The sequence below is a fragment of the Amblyraja radiata genome, chromosome 7 (genome assembly GCF_010909765.2).
Source record: "Amblyraja radiata isolate CabotCenter1 chromosome 7, sAmbRad1.1.pri, whole genome shotgun sequence".
In the NCBI taxonomy this organism is placed as follows: domain Eukaryota; kingdom Metazoa; phylum Chordata; class Chondrichthyes; order Rajiformes; family Rajidae; genus Amblyraja; species Amblyraja radiata.
Genome location: NC_045962.1, coordinates 64,807,553 through 64,833,512, shown reverse-complemented (window position 1 = coordinate 64,833,512; position 25,960 = coordinate 64,807,553). Strand labels below are relative to the sequence as shown.

Below are 25,960 nucleotides of genomic sequence, written 5' to 3'. Positions count from 1 at the left end.
GATTAATAAGGGTTTGAGCACGCTAGAGGCAGGAAACGTGTACCCAATGTTGGGGGCGTCCAGAACCAGGGGCCACTGTTTAAAAATAAGGGGTAAGCCATTTAGAACGGAGATGAGGAAACACTTTTTCACACAAAGAGTTGTGAGTCTGTGGAATCCTCTGCCTCAGAGGGCAGTGGGGGCTGGTTCACTAGATACTTTCAAGAGAGAGCTAAATAGGGCTCTTACAAATAGCGGAGTCAGGGGATATGGGGAGAAGGCAGGGACGGGGTACTGATTGGGGATGATCAGCCATACCACATTGAATGGCGGTGCTGGCTCGCAGGGCCGAATGACCCTTTGTCTAAATGCAGTTCATATCAGCAGCCAATAATTAAGCATTGGCTGCTGATATTTCAACATTAAGAAGAGCCTAATGTACAATGACCTTCTATGAAATTGCCAAGATATAATGTAATTTAGTCTGAGAATATTTCTGAAATTACTCTTAAATATTTATCAAAATGATGCCTGCCAGGGATTTCACTTTCCAAAGACTTTTTGAATAATGCAGATTACAGTACATTTAAAACATCCTCACTATGATCTGCCCTGGAGCAGGACCTAATTCAAGTCACACACATGGGATTCTTGGGCCACTTGCAAAGAATATTGGAGATGGCTTCTATTAGTACCTTCATTTAAACAAAATCTGAATACTTTTCATGTGGCCTTCAACCAAGGCTAATTAGACACACATATTTTGATGAAAGAGGCATGAATGGGCACTTCAACACTATGAATTGAATGTTCTTCTCCCCCTGTATAAACCTTATTTTAAAGACTGGTTCTAGCTTGGGTGGGGGACAATGAAGTGTGCCGTCTAGAGTATGTTTTAAACCCAACCTTTTGGACTCAGAGACAGAAATACATCCATTGTCATGTCATCTGGGCCTACCTAGTCTATGGGATGCTGTCACCTAATTTCAAGAACTTGTCCTGGTCTACACTGGTGGGAACATGACACATGAGTCAACCTGAGGAGTACCTTCAGCAGAGACTGGTTCCACCAAGACAGTGTGCATAACGCCACACTAAAACATTCTTCACCGTGGCTATCAAACTGTGCAACTCCTCCCCCTTCTGTCGTGGGGTAGACTGACTCCCCTCTATTAACAATTAAAAATCTTAAAAATCGCGCATGCGCAGATTGGTCACCTCGCCTCTCAGTCACCGCCGGGATGGCGACGCCCCTTCCAGCAACATCCCCACACTGATTGGCCGCGTCTGCTGTCAATATTGCTTTGGGGAACAGGTTGCATGGGGGAACGGGTGAGTGGTGGAATATTGCGTTCTGGAACGGGTTGCGTTGGGGGACCAGGCCTCCTATGGGGGCTATGGGTGAGTGGTGGAATATTGTGTTGGGGGACCAGGCCTCCCGTGTGACAGGGACCCAACGGGTCCCTCTTAGTCCAGTGTAGGTTAAATGGCTTCTGTAAATTGTCCCTTGGGTGTAAGATAGGGCTAGTGTATGGGTGATGGACTCAATGGGCTGAAGTGACTGTTTCCCCATTGTATCTCTAAACTGATAAAAGATTGTCAGCAGGCTAGATTGTTGCAAAAAACTGAATGCTTATGTTGCTGTTTCATATTATTAAAACACATATATATTTAAGGCATTAAAAACTTAAAAAATGCAAACATGCACATTAATTTTCCATTTGCAGTCAATGGAGACAAGAAAGCACCTAAATAGGGTTTAATCGAACATGTGATTTAAGTGGAAGATAGACACAAAATGCTGGAGTAACTAAGCGAGACAGGCAGCACCTCTTGAGAGAAGGAATGGGTGACATTTCTTCCTTCTCTTCGGAGATGCTGCCTGTCCTGCTGAGTACCTCCAGCATTTTCTGTCTATCGTCGGTTTAAATCAGCATCTGCAGTTCCTTCCCACACATGTGATTTAAGTGGATTGCTTGCAATGAGGGGTGGAGAATCTTGACAACCTCACTTTCCTATGCTCTGCAATGAGTCTAATGTTGAAAATGTGTCAGAGAATTAGCTAAAAGCAGTTGCCACCAGTTCAAGGATTCGACCGTGGGAAACTCAAGTGGACCAAACGCCAATAATTATGCATGGATGTTCCAATATTTTTCAGCAAAATCTGGACCACCACATTTTGGGAGAAATTAACTGAAATTTAAATTCTTAAAAATATTTTTACATTAACTATATTAAAGGCTTAAAAAGACCAGTCAATGATAGAGGGAACTGGAGCCACTCATATCCTTTGTGAATGGGGAAATGAGAATTGGCAGTAGGCCAGTAGTCTCAAGGGTAGCAGCTTGCTCAGTTCAATAATTTTCAGCTTTGTGAAGCTACCCAGATGAAAGGTTCCCTGCTGTCTGATATGTACCCAGTGGGAAGAAACTTTACTTAAAGGTGCATTGGTAGTAACTTTCTCCAGGACTATTAGAAAACAAGCTCCCAATCCTTCAACAGCTCCACCCTCACCCCAGATTTGTTAATCGATCCTTGTGTTTACCATCTGATGAGCAATAGGCATGCTGTTGTAAGAATCTAATATATATTTAAATTCCCAATAGTGATGCAACTTTTTGCACCAGGATACATCTTGGATGCTTTTGTTGTTTGGCAAATATATACTTCACTCCAGCCCAATCACTACATATTTGATTTGCTTTTCCATCTCAAGTTAGCTACCTTTCTTCCCAGTTTTGGTCTGAACTCCAACCTTGTCTAAACTTGGAGTTGGATTTTGAAATCCAAATTTGTCTGTGGTCAAATCTAACCATAAACTACCTCCAGTCTATACACAACAACATGCTGACTGTCCCTCCTCCAGCCCACCCAGGATCAAAACTCCCTGCATCACCATTCTCTTTGCCCGACTGGTTGCAATGTCATTAATTTTCCCAACTCAGAAATGGGAGACATATCAAAAAGGAAACTCTATAACATGAAAACTAAACCCATCCTCCGGTTGTAGGCCTGAAATTCCATAACCTTACTCGTACAATCTGGCGGAGAATATTAGGTGCCTTAGTGCCATCCATGGTTCACTAGAAATTATATCAATTCTTAATCAGAAAGGGCTCATGATCCAGTTTTGTACTGAAGGAATGATGCAATATTATAGATGCCTGTGGCAGGCTGAAATGTAAAACTGAGATACCCTCTGCTCTGCCTGGTGCACATAAAAGATTCCCTTGTCCTACGTTGACCAATTAAAATGCAAATAATGATATGTTGTCAAATTGCTGTTGTGCGAATGTAAGAAAAATAGAGAGTACATTTCAAAGTTGTTTTTTGACCACTTTTGAATATGCTCGTGACAATTAGTATAATATGCATGCAAATTCAGCCAGTTTAGTTCCATTCTGAGATGTTAACTATTTCTCTCCTCATAGGTGATTGCTTAACAACTGAGAATTGTCATTGTTTTCTAAATTCATTGCAGATTTAAAAAAATAAACTTTTGCACCTGTTAATTCGATCACTTGGAATTGTTTTCACTTTAGTTCTGTAGATATGTACACAAATACACATTTTTATTTCTCCCAGTTATCTATGTATATGTTTTTTTTTTAAGATATGGAAATTTATGTGATAATGGTCACTGAATGATATGAATTACTAATTCACAAATGGCCAAAAGTTTCTCATTTGTTGCATACCAAGTAATAGTGAAGTTTCGGCCCGAAACGTTGCCTGTTTCCTTCGCTCCATAGATGCTGTTGCACCCGCTGAGTTTCTCCAGCACTTTTGTCTACCATAATAACTCCATTATATGCTGACTGCTTTTATAGGCACTTTAATTGGCACCCTATTTAAACAAACTTTATTAACTGATCAATGGAATGAAATCATTTTTAAGTTAATGATTTAAAGAAAAATGCCAACAACTTACAATGTACCTATTTCATAAATTTGATGTGATCCCAAATTATGGGATAAAAGATTAAGGAAAAATCTTATTTGACATTGCATTCTGGTCAAAAAAAATTATTTGGTTGAGATTCCAAGATAACCTTTTATGACTGATTTATTCATGGGAGCTTTTACTATACTTGATATTTTCTGACTAATAAACTCCATATGACCATACTGGCATTGTCACCATTTATGCAATTTATTACCTAGGCAACATCTCAGTTTTAGTTGGAATATTGCAATTGTTATTTATGCTTTTATGCTGGATAATTACTGAAACAGGGAAATTTGATAATTAATTGAAGTTGTGTTTATAATTACAGCACCAAATCCTTGTGAGTCTAATAATGGCAAAGGGCCATGTTCTCATTTGTGCCTGATTAATTACAATGGAACTGCTGCTTGTACGTGTCCTCATCTAATGAAACTGGCCCCCGATGAGAAGAACTGCTATGGTAAGTGCCTGAAAATCTGTCACATCAAAATATAGCTCGATAAATGATTTTCAGAATGTAGTACTACTGTGAAGCTCCTGCCTTGCATCTGTGGGCGACTGCATTATTTATTAACATATTTGTTAAAAAAAAAAGCTGTTTTATTTGTGCTGGACTCAAACTTGGAGTCAAACATGAACCAAAGAAGTGGTATTTTTTTGGTATGCTGAGAGTGAAGTCAATCATGCATGCATGCCAATTATATTAATGATGTGTAGTAGGTATAAAGAAAGGACAGAAACCTCATAATTCCTTCCATACAACTCAATAGCATATTTGTTTTCATTGAATAGCATTGAAAGTTGACAAAATTATCATTTGCAAATAATCTCTCAACTCCCTTTCCTTTGCACCAAATTGCACCAATACAGCTCCACTTGTTGGAAGATAAGGACATTTGCACTGTGCTTTTTGCTGTGGTGAATAGTTCTCGTTAACCAAGAGGAACCTTTTCCATGTCAACCAGATTCAGATCAGTTCATATGCGGTTCTACTGCAGTTATACAGGGTCTTGGTGAGTCCACACCTGGAGTATTGCGTACAGTTTTGGTCTCCTAATCTGAGGAAAGACATTCTTGGCATAGATGGAGTGCAGAGAAGGTTCACCAGACTGATTCCTGGGATGTCAGGACTTTCATATGAAGAAAGACTGGATAGACTCGGCTTGTACTTGCTAGAATTTAGAAGATTGAGGGGGGATTTTATAGAAACGTGCAAAATTCTTAAGGGGTTGGACAGGCTAGATGCAGGAAGATTGTTTCCGATGTTGGGGAAGTCCAGAACAAGGGGTCACTGTTTAAGGATAAGGGGGAAGTCTTTTAGGACCGAGATGAGAAAAACTTTTTTCACACAGAGAGTGGTGAATCTGTGGAATTCTCTGCCACAGAAGGTAGTTGAGGCCAATTCATTGGCTATTTTTAAGAGGGAGTTAGATGTGGCCCTTGTGGCTAAAGGGATCAGGGGGTATGGATCATATTGAATGGCGGTGCAGGCTCGAATGGCTGAATGGCCTACTCCTGCACCTATTTTCTATGTTTCTATGTTTCTATGAACTAGGGTACAATAAATTTCTTGTTCACAATGCAAGTGCCAGATTGAAGTGCAAAAGAACAGTGAAGTACAATCATGGAAATATTAAATGTGGTGAAGATAAGAGTAAAGGGCCTGTCCCACTTATGTGTCCTTGGCACGCAAATTACGCAACCTCGTGTCTGGGAGTAGAAGTGGGGGCGGATCCGGACTGCAACAGCCGTGAGCCCCAGGCCGAGTTTGGCGATCGTTTGCCTGTTTCTGCTGCTGTTGCAGGTGAGACGTTGCATTGCGCCAGGGTCTTGGGCCTGTCCCACTTTAGCCATCAGTTACGCGACAGGCCGTTGGCGCGCGAAGATTTTGTTCGCAAAAAAAATTTCGGAGCCCCGCGTGATGTCGCGCACAACTACATACCCCTCCGCGCTTCTCCATGGGACCCGGCCCCGCGCGGCCATACAATGCCCGTGCGCCTCAACGCGACCACGAGGTCGTGTAATTTGCGTGCCAAGGACACATAAGTGGGGCAGGCCCTTAAGAGTACACTGAAGTGGCTGCAGAAGGTGGTTGTGAAATAAGTGAATGGTTTGGTAGTCTGATAGCAGTGGGGAAGGCACTATTCCAGTAATGCCCAAAGCACTACAGGGTGGTAAAAATACTTGACAATACTTCCAGTCTTATTGATGCAAAGTACCATAAAGATAGACTGGATGGAAGGAAGTGATGGTCTGTGACAGACAGCTGCATTCACCATGCTCTGCGGGTTCAGGCAGTTAAGAACAGAGCAGTTGCCATTCCAGGTTCCGATGAATCCCATCAGAATACTTTCTGCAGTGCATCTGTAGAAGATCAAGAGAATCCTCATGGACATGCTGAATCTTCATGATCACCACATGCGTGAAGGGACCAATTTAGGTCACTAGTGATATGCATTGCTGAGGAACTTGAAGGTGCCCATCATTTCGAAGTAGCTATATTGTGAGCAGGAGATTGTACATCCCCTCACATCCTTCGGCTAACAACCATCTATATTGTCTTGTTATTGTTATGAATGAATGAATGAATGAATGAATGAATGAATGAATGAATGAATGAATGAATGAATGTTTATTGGCCAAGTATGCACACGTACAAGGAATTTGCTTTGGTGCTCCACTTGCAAGTAACAACACAACATATAGTAACAATAAGGAATGACACATAAAACATTAAACATTAATAATAAAACATTATAGTTTAAACATGTGAATGAAATAAAATACCAGAGCTAAAGGAGGCTACAGACTTTTGGTTATTGAGTAGAGCTACTGCACATGGAAAAAACCTGTTTTTATGTCTGGCTGTGGTGGCTTTGATAGTCCTGATAACATGTGGTGAATAGTTCTGCTAATGTCTCAGGGCATATGGTGACATGTCCTGAGACCATGACATGAGGCTCATTGTTCTTGATTCAGCCAACACAAAATCAGGTGTGTACTAGGAGTAGAAAAAGGAACTGAGCATACAACCCATGAGCAGGACAAGATTTATCCTTCAATTTTTAACAGTGACTTCAATTAAAAATTCATTTCAATGGCTTTGAGATATTCCTCATGGGTCTTGAAATGTAATCTATAAATACACAATTTTAATATATTGGCATGTCATACATTAGATATGTAAAACTTCAAAATAATAAATATTGAAAGAGATGGCTGATTAATCCTTTGCTGGTTAGTGGATTTAAATTGTATTGATTCATAAGCATCCTAACTTGCAGTTTCAGTAAATTTTATCTTCACCTTCCACATTTCACCAAAAGCTTTGTAGAATTTCTGAGCATGTATTTTTTGAATAGATTTTCAATATTTCTCCTCACAGCAACCAGACCAGTCTTTTGCTCAAAGTTAATTAAATGGAAGTTCAGTTATTTGCCTTGCAGACTTTCAATAAAATGAGAGGAAAAAATAAGTTGTACCAATGTAGCCATGATTTATTTTATTATCATATGTAAGGAGTTTCAAGGTATATATATATATATATTTGACAGATAATTAATTAAAATGTGGCAAGATTTGAATGGTATTTAAAATATTTTTAATTCAGAGAGGAAAACATTTAAGTATTCATGATGTCTGATTATTTTACTGGATATTGCTTTGTTTTTAAAACACTAACAAAACTCAACCATTAAACAGAAGCTGGAGTAAACATTAAAACATTGTATTATTCTGTGCAGAGCAAAAGGAATTTTTAATCTATTCAAGAAATTCCGAGATTCGTGGAGTTGATGTTGATAATCCATATTACAACTACATAACACCATTTACTGATCCGGATATCAGTCAAGTTAAAACCATTGATTTTGATGCATCAGAGGAGCGAATTTACTGGTCTGATTTAAAGCCGCGATTTATAAAGCGAGCCTTTATAAATGGCACGGCAATAGAAACTGTGGTCTCAGCAGGTAAGCAGAAATTAAAAATGAAATTAATACACAAGCAAAAGATTTGCACTGTTGAAACTTTTTTTATGCAAGGAAGCCACTCCCGAGTGTGCATTCAGTTTATCCTGATAATTCTTGTTTGTGCAGAAATATTGGGTTTAGAAAAAGGCAATGATGGAGATGGTTTTTTTTATACTCATGGGTTTTGGCAAATCTGAGGAAAACCCAGCCATTTTTATCCATCCCTGGAGAAAATGTTGGGTCATTTCAAAGGCCATTTAGCATTCAATCTAAATTAGATCTATCCTAAATGGTGAATGCAGCCAATTATACATCAAGGGTTAGGAAAATAAAATCATGCTGCTTTGTTTGCTATTCAGTGACCCCTGCAGGATGTGCTGTTGGATGCGATCAAGCTTGAAATCCATTCAATACTGAGTTAAATGTGAAAGTGTTATTCACATGGGACTGCTTGGGAGCAATGTGTTTACAGAAAGACATAGGGTAAAAATTGTTGTAAATGTATTTCTGAAGTATAATTTTGTAGAACAGCAGAAACAAAATAGGAAATGATTTTATGATTCAAACCTATTTCTGGAAATTCAGAAGATTGGTAATGATTTGTTTATACTTTTTTTAAAGTATTTATCAATTGAAAATTAGTTCAAATGTAATGTAGACAAAAAAATGTCAATAGCATTGTTCTGTTGAAATCAGTGGAATTAAATACGCGGTGGTGAACACAACAGGTGACCTTTATCCATGCATGGATTTAACCCTGATAGCCCAGAGCTCAATGCCTCTTCCTTTATTCTTTTAATGGCTGTTGAAATTGTACTGCAAAAGAGGGCAAATTAAAGTGTGTGAATTTATTCAAATCAGGCACAAACAAACATGGAGACAAACATAGAATCACGGGAAGAACTTACAAACTCCACACAGACGATACTCGTAGTTCGAATCAAACTCTGATCTCTGGCACTGTGAGGCAGCAGCTCCATCTCAGTGCTGCTGTGCCACCCATGAAATGAAGCACAACATCCTAGTTTCATAGACACAAAGGCACGGAGTTGGTGCAGAGTGCATTAATGAGACATTATCCCATTCAAGTCGCTCCACCTCATCTTTTGAGATTGATTTGTGATTTTTGAGCAACTATATTCAAGTACCAAATGTTTTTCTTTGTTTTTTAGACCTGCCATATGCTCATGCAATTGCAGTGGACTGGGTTTCTAGAAACTTATATTGGACAAGTTCAGATTTAGAAGAAGCCCAGATAAATGTTGCAAGATTAAATGGCTCCCTGCGGACTTCTATAATTCATGGACTTGATCACCCACAGTGTTTAGTGGTGCACCCACTAAAAGGGTAAGCTATTGTAAAAATCATCTTACTGCAGAGAACAAACCAATATAAGAATTCAATGTTCAAACTGGTAGAATTATTGTAACTATATAAGCTGCTCAAGCATGATTCTGTGCTTGAATTGGTCAAACAGTGCAATTGTAGGTGAAACTGCAACACTTATATGGTAAGACCAACTGCATTGCAAGCATCAGCATTAAACAAGGAAGAAAAAAAAAAAAACCCTCTTCACCTCCCAAGATCAAGGTCAGAAATTTAAGTAAAAATAAAAATAGAAAATGGTTGAAAATCTCAGTGGAACAATCAGTTGCTGTCTGAACTGCTGAATGTTTGTAGCAGTTTCTGTTTTTTTTATTTCAGATTTCCAGCATTACTAGATTTTTGTTAGTTTTCATTTATGGGGGATTTTAACAATTCGACCTAATCTGCAGGATGCTAAAAAAAGATCGTATCACATCATCTGCCAGCATCACCCAGTATCATTAAGTATGGTTCATTGTACATCATGGGACAGTGGGTTTATAAAGCTCTCATGGGGAAATAGACTGTAACCTTTGTGGAAAATAACCGGAATACCGAAATGATTAGTCTCACCCATCTTTGCTCCAAACTGCATCTCTGTTTTTTTTCTTCACATTTTCTGTCCCCCCCCCCCCCCCACTACCCCCCCCCCCCCCCCCCCCACAGACACACACACACACACACACAAATCTATCTGCAAAATCTCGTGATACTTTACAGGGTCTGGGCAGGGTTTAGTTGACATCTGAAGAAGGGTCTCGACCCAAAATGTCACCCATTCCTTCTCTCTGGAGATGCTGCCTGTCCTGCTGCGTTACTCCAGCATTTTGTGTCTATCTTTGCAGTACAGTGATTGGTGTTTCATCTAGTGTCCTAGCACATTGCCCTATTTATTTCTGCATCAGGCTAGCTCAATGATCACACTTCCTGCAAGGGCCTTGCACATCTTCCCATCCTCAAGGGCTGCTTCATCTAATTCCTCATATTCTGGACACCACTTCACTCCCACCTACCAATCAATCTTCCATCATCTCATTGCACTCTCAAAATCTGTAGCGTTCAATCAATGTACAAAAAAAAACACCATCCAATCATTTAATTGGAGTCTCGCATAAATCTCGCATAAGGTCATATCAGTATTCTCAAATTAATCCAACTTCTTCCCCTCTCTGGTTTTAATGTAACAACTGATTTTCTGCTTTCATGGGAAAAATTGACAGAGTTGGAGAATCCATTCCCAGGATAACCATTGTAAAGTCCACTCCTTACTCCATGTACAAGACTCTGGGAGGGTTGTCACACTGCACTGTTATTCTGAAATAAAATATTTATTTCAACTCCCTGTGAAAACGACCACAGGAGTTTTGTAGTAATGTAATATTTTTTTAAGTCATTGAAGAATGTAAATATTTTCATTCACCAAACTAATATTAGGAATGATGATGACAACCCTTGATAACATAAATATTTTGAAATAAATTGGGGCCAAAATATTATCAGTCATATTTATTGCAGATGTATATAATGCTAATATTTTTCATTATGAAAGTAAATGGGGCATCAATTTATTTTGTCTATTTATTTGAGAGCTTGCTGTCTTTGGTGATGATTACTATGGTCTGTATGTTGAAACTGTCACTACCTTGGGTTACAAAATGACAGAATATTGTTCCAAGAACGGCAAGAGCACAATTAGAATATTGTATAAATTTGAGGGAAATAGTACCATGATTTTTTTTTTGTCATTCCAACACCATCCAGGTCTATTAAATATGTGGAAAGGAACTGCAAATGTCGGTTTAAAGCGAAGATAGATACAAAAGCTGGAGTAACTCAGCAGGTCAGGCAGCATCTCTGAAGAAAAGGCCAGGAAAAAGCCTTTTCTCTAGAGATGCTGACTGACCAACTTAGTTACTCCAGCTTTTTGTGTCTATCTTCAGGTCCACTAAATGTTTTTGAATACAATTTCAAAACCAGGTCCCCCAAAATAACATTTAATGTCTTATAGCTACTTTTTAATTAATCTCATTTGCTATAGCAAATGATTACCACCATCTGCCCCAAATAATTAATCATGAAAGTTAATCTGGGAGGATTTATTATGATACAACCAAAAAGCAAGTCCAGGTCAAAAGTGATACCCTAGCAGGTATGACAGTGGAACAACAATGGCAAGTATTTCTGGGAACAATACAGAAGGTGCAGGATCAGTTCATTCCAAAGAGGAAGAAAGATTCCAAGGGGAGTAAGGGGCGGCCGTGGCTGACAGGGATGTCAGAGACAGTATACAAATAAAAGAGAAGTACAATGTATCAAAGATGAGCGGGAAGCAAGAGGATTGGGTAATGTTTAAAGAACAACAGAAGATAATTAAAAAAGCAATACGGGGAGAAAAGATGAGGTACGAAGATAAGCTAGCCAAGAATATAAAGGAGGATACTAAAAGCTTATTTAGGTATGTGAAGAGAAAAATAATAGTTAAGACCAAAGTTGGACCCTTGAAGACTGAAAAAGGTGCATTTATTATGGGGACAAGGAAATGGGAGATGAGTTGAACAGGTACTTTGGATCCGTCTTCACTAAGGAGGACACAACGAATCTTCCTGATATACTAGTAGCCAGAGGATCTGGGGTGATGGAGGAACTGAAGGAAATCCACATTAGGCAGGAAATGGTGTTGGGTAGACTGATGGGACTGAAGGCTGTTAAATCCCCAGGGCCTGATGGTCTGCATCCCAGGGTACTTAAGCAAGTGGCTCTAGAAATCGTGGACGCATTGGTGATCATTTCCCAATGTTCTATAGATTCAAGATCAGTTCCTGTGGATTGGAGGGTAGCTAATGTTATCCCACTTTTTCAGAAAGGCGGGAGAGAGAAAACAGGGAATTATAGACCAGTTAGCCTGACATCGGTGGTGAAGAAGATGCTGGGGTCAATTATAAAAGATGAAATAGCTTGCACATTTCGATAGCAGTAACAGGATCGGTCCGAGTCAGCATGGATTAACGAAGGGGAAACCATGCTTGACTAATCTTCTGGAATTTTTTGAGGATGCAACTAGGAAAATGGACAAGGGGATGTCGTGAACCTGGACTTTCAGAAAGCTTTTGATAAGGTCCCACATAGGAGATTAGTGGGCAAAATTAGGGCACATCACATTGGGGATAGAGTGCTGACGTGGATAGAAAATTGGTTGGCAGACAGGAAACAAAGTGTAGGGATTAACGGGTCCCTTTCAGAATGGCAGGCAGTGACTAGTGGGGTACCGCAAGGCTCGGTGCTGGGACCACAACTATTTAGAATATACATCAATGATTTAGATGAAGGGATTGAAAGTAACATTTGCAAATGACACAAAGCTGGATGGCAGTGAACTGTGAGGAGGATGCTATGAGAATGCAGGGTGACTTGGACAGGTTGGGTGAGTGGGCAGATTCATGGCAGATGCAGTTTAATGTGGATAAATGTGAGGCTATCCACTTTGGTAGCAAAAACAGGAAGGAAGAGTACTCTCTAAATGGTGTCAAGTTGGGAATAGGGGAAGTACAACGGGATCTGGGTGTCCTTGTTCATCAGTCAATGTAAGTAAGCATGCAGGTAGAGCAGGCAGTGAAGAAAGCGAATGGCATGTTGGCCTTTATAACAAGAGAAGTTGAGTATAGGAGCAAAGAGGTCCTTCTACAGTTGTATAGAGCCCTAGTGAGACCACACCTGGAGTATTGTGTGCAGTTTTGGTCCCCTAATTTGAGGAAGGACACTCTTGCTATTGAGGGAGTGCTGCGTAGGTTTACAAGGTTAATTCCTGGGATGGCGGGACTGTCATGAGCTGAGAGAATGGAGCGGCTGGGTGTGTACACTCTGGAGTTCCGAATGATGAGAAGGGATCTTATTGAAACATATAAGATTATTAAGGGTTTGGACACGCTAGAGGCAGGACACATGTTCCCGATGTTGGGGGAGTCCAGAACCAGGGGCCACAGTTTAAGAATAAGGGTTAGCCATTTAGAACGGAGACGAGGAAACACTTTTTCTCACAGAGAGTTGTGAGTGTGGAATTCTCTGCCTCCGAGGGGGGTGGAGGCCGGTTCTCTGGATACTTTCAAGAGAGAGCTAGATAGGGCTCTTAAAGTTAGTGGAGTCAGGGGATATGGGCAGAAGGCAGGAACGGGATACTGATTGGGGATGATCAGCCATGATCACATTGAATGGCAGTGCTGGCTCTTAGGGCCGAATGGACTACTCCTGCACCTATTGTCTATTGTATTTCAGAGAGTTATAATAATGACCTGCACGTTAGTTTTGAAATTTACATTGTGTATCATGTTTCCTCTCTTACAGGACACTCTATTGGATCGATGGAAACAACATCAGCTCAGCAAACCTGGATGGAAGCAACATCAAGAATCTTTTTATGAATCAAAGACAGCCTGTTGGTAATTCAAACATTAATTATTTTCAAGTTTGAATTTATTCCATAATCGTGACTTCCAGAGCTGTAATATTTTGTGCTGTATGTAAAAGAAATACATCTATCTATCTATATACTTTTAAAACTCTGTGTGTGTGTGTGTGTGTGTGTGTGTGTGTGTGTGTGTGTGTGTGTGTGTGTGTGTGTGTGTGTGTGTGTGTGTGTGTGTGTGTGTGTGTGTGTGTGCGTGCGTGTGGATGTGTGTGTTATTTTGCATGTGAAACTTATCTCCTCGAAAACCAGACGCAAAAACGCAGAGATTTTTACCATTTCTGTAGGGATTTAACATGAGACCAGAAATCCACTCCTTGGTCAATTATTTCCCCAGATTTTGAATAAAATTGATCACAAAACTCATATTTTTAAACGGCACTCACCAGCTGCTGATGTCACAATGCCCACATGCCGACCAATCCAGGCCCACCTGCATCCTGGCCCCGCCCCTGCCACTGTGGACTAAAGCCCCGTGCCCAACACAAGTACGCTCGCGCCACGCCTCCCAACTAAAGCCCTGCGCCCAACACAAGTACGCTGGACTCCCGCGCCCGCCCGCCCGCTCACTCCACCCCACCACCCCCCCTCCCCGTTCTCAAAATGATCCACAGATTGGAAGGTCACCGGAGGTCACAACATGGCGGCAGCAGTTATTGTCGCGCGGGGCATTGCTCCCTCTGGGAAACCTAAAATTCCTCCATTGAAAGCAGGGACACGGGGAATCGTCACGCGAGAGCTGCCGAGGCTCTCCATGCCGCCCGAGATCGGCCCCGTCCGAGCCACCCACTCACCGAGTTCAGGTCCGCCCTCTCCCTCTCTCTACCCCATCCTATCCCCATCCTCCTTCCCTCTACCCCCTCCCTCCCTCCCTCCCTCCCACTGCAAACCCAACGTAGTGTGCGGGGGGGTGGGGAGGGGGTAGTTAGTGTGTGTGGAGGCGGGGTGGTTAATGTGTGTGACGCCACATGCCCCCCTCAACCGCACGATCGGGGAACAGACCCAACGGGTCTGCACTTGGTCTAGTTTACGAATTAAAACTTACAAAGTTGCAATTTACAGCAACCAAGAATTACTGCAGGAAATAAGCTTAGTTAAATTTAGTTGTAAGAACATTTGGCAAATAAGAATCTTTTTCTGAAGTATAAGTTTAATTTCACACATGTTAGGATCAATTCCATGAACTGTTTCTCCTCAAAACACTACTGAGGGAAAATAATTCAGCTTTTTGTGCAGTAATGTCAACTGTTTGATCTATTTCATGCACATGAAACAATAATTTGTTTCTTTGATGAGGAATAATCGGAGGTAATGTATCTAGCCTAGCCATTCATTTCTCATTTCTATAAGTTTTTTAAATTTGCCAATGGCATGAAATTGAACATGGCAGGTAATTGTATTCATTCATTTCAAACAATATAAAGAGGCCTAGCCAGACTAAGTCGATGTGCAGATTGAATATAACTTGGATTAATTTAATTTTCTGGAGTGGCAGAACAGGTGGAAACATGGGATTCTGTTAAAATAATGTGCTTGAGGGGAAGATAGAAGGATTTGTTCTTGATTGGTACCACAAAACATACAAAATAGTAATGAATATATGTTTTATTCTCCATGCAGAATTCCCTTTTATAAAAGCCAGCAGAACTAACTTACAGATGCAGGGTACTGCTTATAACTTGGCAGTCTTAAAATAAAAGCTGTTCTAGTATTTAGAGATTTATTCGATTCAGAATTATGACAGGAGTCAATCTAGTTTTGGCAAGGTACATTGCCAAACCTAGCAATTAATTGAATTGAATTGAATCCTTTATTTGTCATTCAGACCTTTTGGTCTGAACGAAATGCTGTTGCCTGCAGCCATACATGTAATAATAACAAAACACAATAAACACAAATTAACATCCACCACAGTGAGTTCACCAAACACCTCCTCACTGTGATGGAGGCAAAAGTCTTAGAGTTACTGTCTCTTCCCTCCTCTTCTCCCTCTGCGCCGAGGCGATACCCCACCGGGCGATGGCATCAGTCCCGCGGTTCAAGCTCCGCGGCCCGGGGGTGGTCGAAGCTGCCCGCAGCTGTTGCAACGGGTGCTCCGGAAAACAGGCACCAGCCTGTGACCTGCGAGCTCCCGACATTGTCCTCCACTGGCCCGCGGCCGAGCCCCGGATCCAGGTCGCCGCCGCCAGAACGCCGCCTCAGCCGCCGTAGCACCGTCTCCGCCCCGCACCGGGCCGCCCACAAGGCAGCGTCTCAGCCCCGCACCGGGCTGCCCCCACGAGAGCACCTTCCAGCCGGGAGCCGGTCCGCCCACACGGCAGCGTCTCAGCCCCACACCGTCCGCCCTCACCGGAGCGCCGAGTCGTGCCGCTACCCGGACGTCGCCACAGCTCGAAGACGGCCAGCCTCGCGTTGGTGAGTCCTGGCTGGCTCTACCTCCGGACCCTCGAGGTCGGTCGCAGGTTGGAGGCCGCCAGCTCCGCCATTAGGCCTCAGCGCAGACGGGGGAAGAGAAGGGGGATACGACAAAAAGTCGCATTCCCCCGAAGGGAGAGACAGAAAGCTCTGTTTCACCCTCCCCCCACACACATAACACCACCTAATAACCAAAATAAATACTAAACTAGACAAAAAAAACAACACAAAAAGTAAAAACAGACAGACTGCAGGCGAGCCGCAGCTGTATCACAGCGCCGCCACATCCGGAATCTATGGAACCTATGGAAAATAACCAAATTAGGCCTTTTGCTCCTTTAATTCCATTTGGTCGTGGCAGATTCTCCTCTTTAATATTGCATTCCTGCTGTCTTCCCATTGTCTAAATCTGGAACCAAAGTAAAACTCAAACACTCGTTACGTTACCCATCAATGACATGCTTTAGTTTAGTTTAATTTATCGTCACGTGTACCGAGGTACAGTGAAAAGCTTTTGTTGCATGCTAACCAGTCAGCAGAAAGACAAAACATGATTGCAATCGAGTCATTTACAGTGTTTCGATACATGATAAGGGAATAATGTTTAGTGCAAACTGAAGTCAGCAAGTCCAATCAAGGCTAGTCAGAGGGTCACTAATGAGGTAGGTAGTAGTTCACCACTGCTCACTGGTTGTGGTAGGATGAATCCGTTGCCTTATAACCACTTTACTTCATGTGCAGCAAGGGAAGAGCTTTCTCAATCAAGGGTTGAAGTTACAACTCCAACGATCATTGTAATGTGCGGGTATACACCATACCCTCTAAGCCTTTTGATTGTCGAGGATATATGCCATGATTTTTTTTCTGAGAGATGTAATTTTTTTTCCCACCTTCGAATTAATTCCATTCTCAAAACCCACTGTACGGAAACCATTCGTTGAGTAAAGGCTTGCTTTTGTACTATATTATTTTAGATCTATTCTTTTGTGGATATAATAGCTTAGTTTAGTTTATTATTGTCACATGTACCAAGATACAGTGAAAAGCTTTTTTTGTTGTGTGCTATCCAGTCAGTGAAAAGTCTATACATGACTATAATCAAGCCATCCACAGTGTACAGATACAGGATAAAGGATATCACGTCTAGTGCAAGGTAAAGTCTGATTAGTGATAGTTAGAAGGTCTCCAGGTTGATTACTGTTTGGGACCACTCCCTAGATGGTGAGAGCATGGTCCAGTTAGCTAATAACAACTGGGAAAAGACTGTCCCTGAATCTGGAGGTATGCATTTATAAACTTCTTTACCTCTTGTCCGATGGAAGAGGGGAGAAGAAGTGACCAGGGTGAGACTGTTCCTTGATTCTGCTGGTGGCCTTGCCGAGGCAGTGTCAATGGAAGGGAGGTTGGTTTGCATGATTGTCTGGGCCACATGCACAAATATCTGAAATCTCTTGCGGTCTTGGATTGAGTTGTTCCCAAACCATGCTGCGATTAATCCTGAAAAAAATGCTTTCTATTGTGCATCTGTAGAAGTTGGTGATGGTTGTTAGGACACGCCAAACTTCCAAGGCCTTCGAAGGAAGTACAATAATTTTAGGCAAAAATTGTGATCATTCTAAACCACTGCAATGCATAAACCAAGACTAAATACTGGGAGGATAGAAGACCAATATAATTCCATCTGATTTAATCGTATTCACACAGACTTGTCAATTGTCAATTTAATAATAGATACAGCAGAATTAATGGAGGAAAGGTATCATTGATAGTGATTCAATTTAGAAACACATTAAATGATTTGCAATTTAATCTCATGCAGACAAACAGATTTCCTGGCATCATGCTTTGGAAAGGTTAGATTCTAAAAACTAATGTTTATTTTAATCCCGCTGCTCTTATAGAGAATACCTTCTCACTGTAGCATGTGATAGCACAGGTCAATATGTTTCATCTGTTTTGTGAGTAGAGATTGATCAATTTAGTTCAAAGGGAAATTTTAATTTGCTTTGCATTTCTACATATGCTGGATGACTACCATGCGTTTCTATCATTTTATGCTGTAATTCCAATCATTTTTGAGGCAGTGTAAATTTCATATCAAAGCTCTTATTAATTTATTGTGTCAATTTAGAGAACCTCCTGCCATAGAAACTTCTTTCATAGAATCATAGTATCATTATGTTATACAGCATGGAAATAGGCCCTTTGGCTCAACATTAAAACATGTAAAAATGTCATGGACATAGACAGTCGGTTTGAGAGACATTTGACGTCAATGTTTTCTTATTTGAACGGTAAAAAATTTGATAAGCATTTAAGCAATAACAGTGGCAGAGAAAGCAGAGAGGTGACTAAAGCTCAACAATCACATCCGAGATGTGGTGGCAGGCAGAGTGTTAACTAAAAGAAAGAAATCGCTGCAAAAGGGAACAATGGGAAATGTAAACAAACAATTGTTAGGCATCCAGGTCATCCTTTCTCCAGTGATAGTTTATCACCTGCAAAGTTGGCAGTACAATAATATTGCACAGCTGCACATTGAACCCACTTATAAAAATCAATTCCATTGAAGTTAACAGAATTACATTATAGAATTGGACTTCAATTTGCAAATGGCACAATATCTCATGTTTAGTGCAATTTGTCTGTCGAAGAGCTTTGTATTATTTTTCATATATGTTTCCAAAACTGCAGCGTATCTCCGACATTCTCACATTATTGCAGGTTTGTGGCTTACTCACAAATTTGTTCATAAAACATTGAACAGTCCAGCACAGGAACAGGCCCTTTGGCCCAAAATGTCCAAGCTGAATACAAAGTCATATTAAACATATCTCCTCTTGTATGGTATTTGCCTCCATCACCACCCAGGCAGCATGTTGCAGGCACCCATCATTTTCTGTGTAAATAAAAAACTAACCCTGTACATCTCCTTTAAACTTTGCCCCTCTCAATCTTTGACATTTCTACCATGGCTAAAAAAAGTTCTGACCAGACCTTTCATGAACCTAGATTGGGTTTCTCTTTAAAGCAACTTGGCATCTTTACTCGTATCAACAAAATTATTTAAATGTTGTCACAGACAAGCATTAATTTACTGTAGTTTTAACTTTAATCAGTTTTACTGCAACATTTTTGTTATTTTGTATGCTTCTATATTTAGAAGAAGCTTACTACGCTGGACAGATGGTACCAATTTAAAATGAAAAATTGAATTGCTCTACGGGGAATTTTAATGGTAGACTGGTTTATTTCTCACTGATGTGGATAAGTAGTAAATAGCTGTATATTTATTTGTTTTTTTTTAAATAATTTCATGCTGGATTCATACAAAAGTGTCCCAGTAGTACTTTAACCATCAGATACACAGTATATTGCAAAACAAATAGAGGGAAAACTACTTTTATATGTCGATGAAAAAGAACCAAAACTTAGAATTTCTGCACGTGTGTTTGAATAGTGGAGTTAATATGCACTTTGAAACTAAGTCTGAAAATTGACAGAAAGTCTGGCAAAGAATGGCCATGAAATTATGCATCCAGTTGCCATTTGTAACCAATCATATAAATCACAATCTAAATTCATTTTGACTTATTTTATCACTGTAACTTTCAGGTCATTCCTTGTCTTACAATTATGTGCAGTGGATTTTGGAATTAATCTAGCGGTTGCTGGTGTGCTACAAAGCAGATCTGGGGGAATTCTATTTTTGCCCAATCCAGGATCAGAGGGTGTGAGAGCAGAGATGTCAGAAATAGATGAAACTTGTTCAAGGCCTTTGTCAGATATGGTGGGCAGTAGTCACAGTTCGGGAAGGAGAAAGCACCTCAGCAAAGTCTTGTCACTGGAGCATGTATCATGACAGGGGATCTAGAAGAATGATATGCTCTTACAGCAGAGCGGAAGGAAGCACAGTCAAGATAACTATGGGAATGTGTAATGGATATTTGTTGCTAACTGTCCCCTGAGATAGAAAGTTCCAGGCAAAGGAATGGTAGAGTCAGAGATGGTAAGAATAGGATGGAAATCAGTGATTATGAATTCAGTGTAACTGCAGGAAATAATGCCAATGTAGCTGTTGATGTACTGGCAAAAAGTTAAGGAAGTGGGCCCAAAAAGGCCTGAAACAAATACTTTGTCCACAAATCCCACTAAGTGACAAACCTAGCTTTGATTTATGTTAGTGCTCATTAATAGGTCTTTGATACAGAGAAAGTAAAATAGTGCTAACAAACTTGTAGTCTTTCAACTATTTTTGGCAATCAAACAAAAGATTTTAATTCCACAAAGCATATTCCTCTGTTTATAGCATGTACACTTCAGTTGTTATAAACGTTAAATAAATCTATGACTTTCATCACTGTTGGATCACTTTTCATCTGTTTTTGTTTAACACTGGAGTGGGGGGTAGTTGATGGAATTCAGGTTCTCTTTTCAATTGCCATATAATTTTAATCAACATAAAAACTGCACCTTCTGCATTAACAAGTCTATCGCATGCTTGTGTAATTCATTCCCATAACAGCAGTTTTGGTGTTTAAGAAGGAACTGCAGATGCTGGAAAATCGAAGGTAGACAAAAGTGCTGGAAATCGAAGGTAGACAAAAGCCCTTGGGTTTCGGCCCAAAACGTTGCCTATTTCCTTCGCTCCATAGATGCTGCCTCACCCGCTGAGTTTCTCCAGCACTTTTGTCTACAGCAGTTTTGGGACAGACTATTTTAATATAATAAATAGAAATAGAAAATACTGGAAATTCTCAGCAGATCAAGCACTATCAGTGGAGAGGGAATTGGAAAAAGATTAGACTTAAGCAGGTCCCAAGATGCTGGGATGGTGAAAGGGGAGGAAAGAACAAAGGGCCAAGTCTGTGAAAGGATGGAAGGCAGGACAGGATAGTTAAGACAAAAGGTAATGTGGTAATGGAAGATGTAACAAAGTTGAATCTTGGTGAATCACAAAACATTATTTGGAATTAACAAAGAGATTTTAATTCCTCAAAGCATATTGCCAGCAATATAAACTAAAATAACTGAAGTTGCAAGACTTGCTCATTATCGAAAATTATTGAATTCAGCATTGAGTTCAGAAGGCTGTAACATGTATAGTTAAAAACATAAGATGCTATCCTTTGAACTTATCTTGAGCATTATTGGAACAATGTAGGCTTAGATCAGATCAGAGCAGGACAGTAAGTCATCTCTACCTGGTCATCCCTTCGCTCCTTTAGATCTTCAACAGAAGTGCAACATCTTTAGGCATATTGGCTGCTGAAATCAGACAGGAGCTGAAATTAAATATTAAAGCATTAAACGTTTGTGGTTAAATACTCATTGTAAAGTTATTTGTGCCACAAATGAATAAGTCTTACAGGAAAATGCCTTCACATAGTAAAACAAAAAATAACCTTCTGTGTAAATTAAACAAGTTGGACTTTACATTCATAAGATATTGCCTCAGCATTATCTTTATGAGAAAAATATGAAATAATTACCTTTCGAACCTACAGGGTGTCTAAATTGTATTTAACTAAAAATTGCAACTTAATTGGAAATACAGATATTACTATAATGCAGAAGCTGTAAATATAAATCAGCATCTACCTAAGGCCCAAAACAATGAATGTATCTGTGTTTGGTGGTATTGAGTCAGAGGTGTTGAGAAAAATACTGTGACACGTCTCTTGCTCTTCAAATAGTGTTAATTGACATTTAACATCAATGGTGCATTATCATTACAATATATCATATTATAAAAGTCATATCTGACAATGTATGGCATTAGTGCTGCAGTTAGGTGGGCCCTGACCCACAAACCATTAACTCAGATATCAGTTGGACTGCAAAATAACCAGAATAGGCCATTTAGTCATTTGAGACCATTTAACCATTCAGTTGAATTGTGGCTTTACATTCTATTTTACCCACTTTAATTTATTTTAAGCAATATTCTGACTTAAGAAAATTATATAATTTAGATCTCAATTTACTCCATAACGATAAGCAGTTAGGGGGTGATTTCCAGAAATGTGTTGGAAATATCACTCCTTGATTTTAGTTGTAGAAAGCATATTTTTTAATATCAATTTGATGTCTTCTTATCTGAATTCCCTTAAATTAGTTTGTATATTTTCTTGTATCTACCAAATGAATCATTTAGTTATTTAAAAAGTATTGAGTACTGGAATATTAAGCTGCTGAGCATCAAAGGGAACTTGGACTACGTCCATGGAACCTTAAAAGTAGCAACACAGGTAGATAACATGGTTAGGAAGGCGGGTCAGATAAAGGCCTTTATTAATCAGGTCATTGTACACATAAGTAGGGCGGTTATGGTCCAATATTATAAAACCTTGGCCAACCTCAGTTTGAGTACAGCAGCAGTTCTGGTCAGTGTCTACAGGGATATCGTTATAGTGCTGGAGGGGGCGCAGAGAAGAATTCCAGGAATGAGTGAGTTAGCATATGATAAGCATTTGGCAGCATTAGACCTCTACCTGCTGGAGTTTAAATGGTTGAGGGGGGACATCATTGAAACTTACAGAATAATGAAAGGCATAGATGAGATGGATGTGGAAAGGATATTTCTACTGGTGGGAGAGTCTAGGACTAGAGGTCATAGCCTCAGAATTAAAGGGTGCCCTTTTAGAAAGGAAATTAGGAGGAACTTCTTTAGTCAGAGGGTAGTTCATCTGTGGAATTCATTGCCACAGTGGGCTGTGGAGGCCAAGTCGGTGGATATTTTTGAGGCCTTGATGGACAAATTCTTGATTAGAAAGGGTGTCAAGGGTTATGGGAAGAAGGCAGGAAAATGGGATGAGGAGGCAGAGATCAACCATGATTGAATGGTGGAGTAGATTCAATGGGCCAAGTGCCCTAATTCTATTCCTATAACTTGTGAACGTGATTCACAGTGATGTTGCCTGAGATGAAACAATTAAATTACGAAGAGACTGGAGAAACTATGCCAGTTCTCCCTTGCACAGAGGAAGGCATGCGGGGTAGCAATTGAGGTATATAAAATTATAATGTGGAAAGATAGGGTAGACTGCAAGAAAATGGTCTCCACGTCAGAGAACGATAAAACAAGACGACATGGATTTGCCTACAGGGGTGAGATTTAGAGGTGATTTGAGCGGGACTTCCTTCACCCTGGAATAAACAGTTTAAAAGAGTGGATCACTGGCAGCATTTAAGGAGCATTTAGATAAGCACTTGAATCACTTAGGCGTAAAAGGCTATGGACCAGTCCTGAAAACTGTGATTCATATAAGTGAAGTTGATTGTTATATGCACGTACAGTGAGGTACAGGTACAATGGAAACCTCGCTCACAGTAGCATCATAGGCACAAAGCCAAACAAATAAATTACATATAAATTATACATGAATTGCGCATACAATTTCTAAAGGAAAGACGACTGTGCATAAAGAAGCAAGACATTAGTGGAAAAATATAATTAGAAAATGAAACAAATCCATGATAGTTCAAGAAGTGAACCATAGTACTCCATTGTCGAGGTAGGATTAGGGTTTTGCAGCTTGGTTTAACAACCTAATATATTTGTAAACCCATGGGTTAATGTGAAAGAGTTGGGGTGAATGGCCTGTTTTCATACTGTATGAATCTTTGGTTTCTGTAACATTAATCCTAGATTACCTACTATATCTCCAAATTTAAAGGAATGTATCAGGTTTATACAAAGTGTAATCAACCGTTTCACAGAACCCCCTTGATGTCCCATCCAAGGTTTATCATGCTCAAAACTGAAACAGCTCCTCAGTTCACCTTTTTGATTTTTTTGTGCCAGGTATACAAGCTGTTACTGATTTTTGCACATAGGCATTGAAATCCCTTTGGTCCCCATATCTTCTAACATCTCAACATTAAGTCCTCTAAATATTTACTCACTGGATTTGTATCACAAGCCCCTGTCACCTCAGAAGCCAATTAGTTTTCGTCACATTGACTGTTTTATCAACAGACTAAATTACCCAACAGATTTATTTGCAGATAAAAAAAACATTTACAGCCACAAGACAAGCATGCAGTTGTTAACTTCCGATCAAACAACACAGTAGTTTTGAATGAGTTCCAAAAAAAGTTCAAGCAAACAAATTGTCAGTTGAGTTCATTTGAACAGCTTTCTTTACAGATTTTCACACAGGTTAGACAAACACTTCCCAGTGGAGTACTCCCTGCCACTTTGCTACCAGTCATAGCTTTATCTCTAATTGTAGAGGCATACCTATCAATGGTGGAGTATCTTGTCTCAGCTTCTTTTACAGCTAATTTAAAATCACCAAGCAAAAGCAAATAATTGGATCTGGGATATCTGACATACACACAGAAATTTGCAGAAATATTCTGCAGAACCAAAACGGAGTTAAGATTTTAATCAATTACCTATCATCACACCACTTCCTTGCAGGCAGCAAAAGATAAATAAATGGCATATCCTGACCATTATCTTGTGCTTAGTATGAACAGACTTGGGTGAACTGAGTGCTGGTCATTATTTGTGTTATATTCTCAGGTCAATTTTCTGTTCATGTTTAAATGCTTTTTGGGGGAAATTGCCTTGTATCTGTGTTTAATGAGCCAAAACGTATTAATCATTTGCAGTAACAAAATAGTCAATGCCATCTTCCCCAGGGGACAATTCCATACCTGCAGAGTGCAATGCAGAGATCAATTACAGCTGGAGGTCATCCACTCTGTTGCTAGACTCAGTGTTAAGTCTGATGCAAAGCGTGATCATCCTGAGGAGAAAGGCCAGAGGCACATCACATCTGATCTCACAATTTTGCACAAGTCAATTGAATTGATCCTTGAGAAGGATGAGGGAGGACCTCATTGAAACTTACTGAATAGTGAAAGGCCTGGATAAAGTGAATGTGGAGAGGATGTTTCCACTCGTGGGAGAGTCTAGGACCCAGGGCACAGTCTCAGAATAAAAGGATGTACCTTTAGAAATTAGATGAGAAGGGATTTCTTTAATCATAGGGTGGTGAATCTGTGGAATTCATTGCCACAGATGGCTCTGCAGGCCAAGTCAATGGATATTTTTAAGGCGAAGATTGACAGTTTCTTGAGTAGTAAAGATGTCAAGGGTTATGGTTGTGAAGGCCGGGGAATTAGTTTGAGAGGGAAAGGTAGATCAACCATGATTGAATGGTGGAGTACACTTGATGGGCCAAATGGCCTTTTTCTGCTCCAAGGACTTTTGAACATGATAGCTGATCTTAATAGTTATTAGATAAGCAGAGATGAACAGTTTATTTATTTTTCTTTAATTTATTTAATGCTTTTATTAATTTCCAGTCCTTTAAGTTGTTTCCAATGTAATTGATTTTTTAATCTGTTCAGGCTGTTTCAACCATGATTCCTTATGTTCTTCCACCCAAGGCCCAGAGAGGGTCATGGAGTCCAAAATAATCTGGCAATATATTCCATTCAGCCATCATTTTGAATGGGAAATAATTTTCAGATTCAGTCAGTGACGCTGATATCTTCCGAACAATTTCGATAGGTTTACAAAGCTTCTGAACATTAAGGCAATTCAGAAACAATAAAAACCTGCAGTCTTGACAACAAATCTGCTGCTGGTTTTGCCATAACTCAGAACAGTGTAGGGTTTTTCACTTTATCACAGTAAACTCTCATTTATCCACTATTTATTCGTGTGAAATTCTCATGCAAACAACCAACATTTCTCAGACCATACAAAGATATTTCAAAACAAAATACAAAAACATAAATTTGAATTTGTCTTGTCAGGTTGCAGTGAGAGTTTGTACATGCGCTGTTTCTCTTCATGTTGCA

At 40.0% G+C, this 25,960-nt stretch overlaps 1 protein-coding gene across 1 annotated transcript in view; it reads left to right on the top strand.

Annotated features, from left to right (window-relative positions):
* Positions 1-25,960, top strand: part of lrp1b (LDL receptor related protein 1B) — a 1,292,371-nt gene that overhangs the window by 776,004 nt on the left and 490,407 nt on the right. The window contains exons 28-31 of the mRNA XM_033023505.1: positions 4,257-4,388; positions 7,672-7,899; positions 9,072-9,246; positions 13,603-13,697. Coding sequence (XP_032879396.1) covers positions 4,257-4,388; positions 7,672-7,899; positions 9,072-9,246; positions 13,603-13,697 — 630 coding nt within the window. The remainder of the gene's footprint in view (positions 1-4,256; positions 4,389-7,671; positions 7,900-9,071; positions 9,247-13,602; positions 13,698-25,960) is intronic.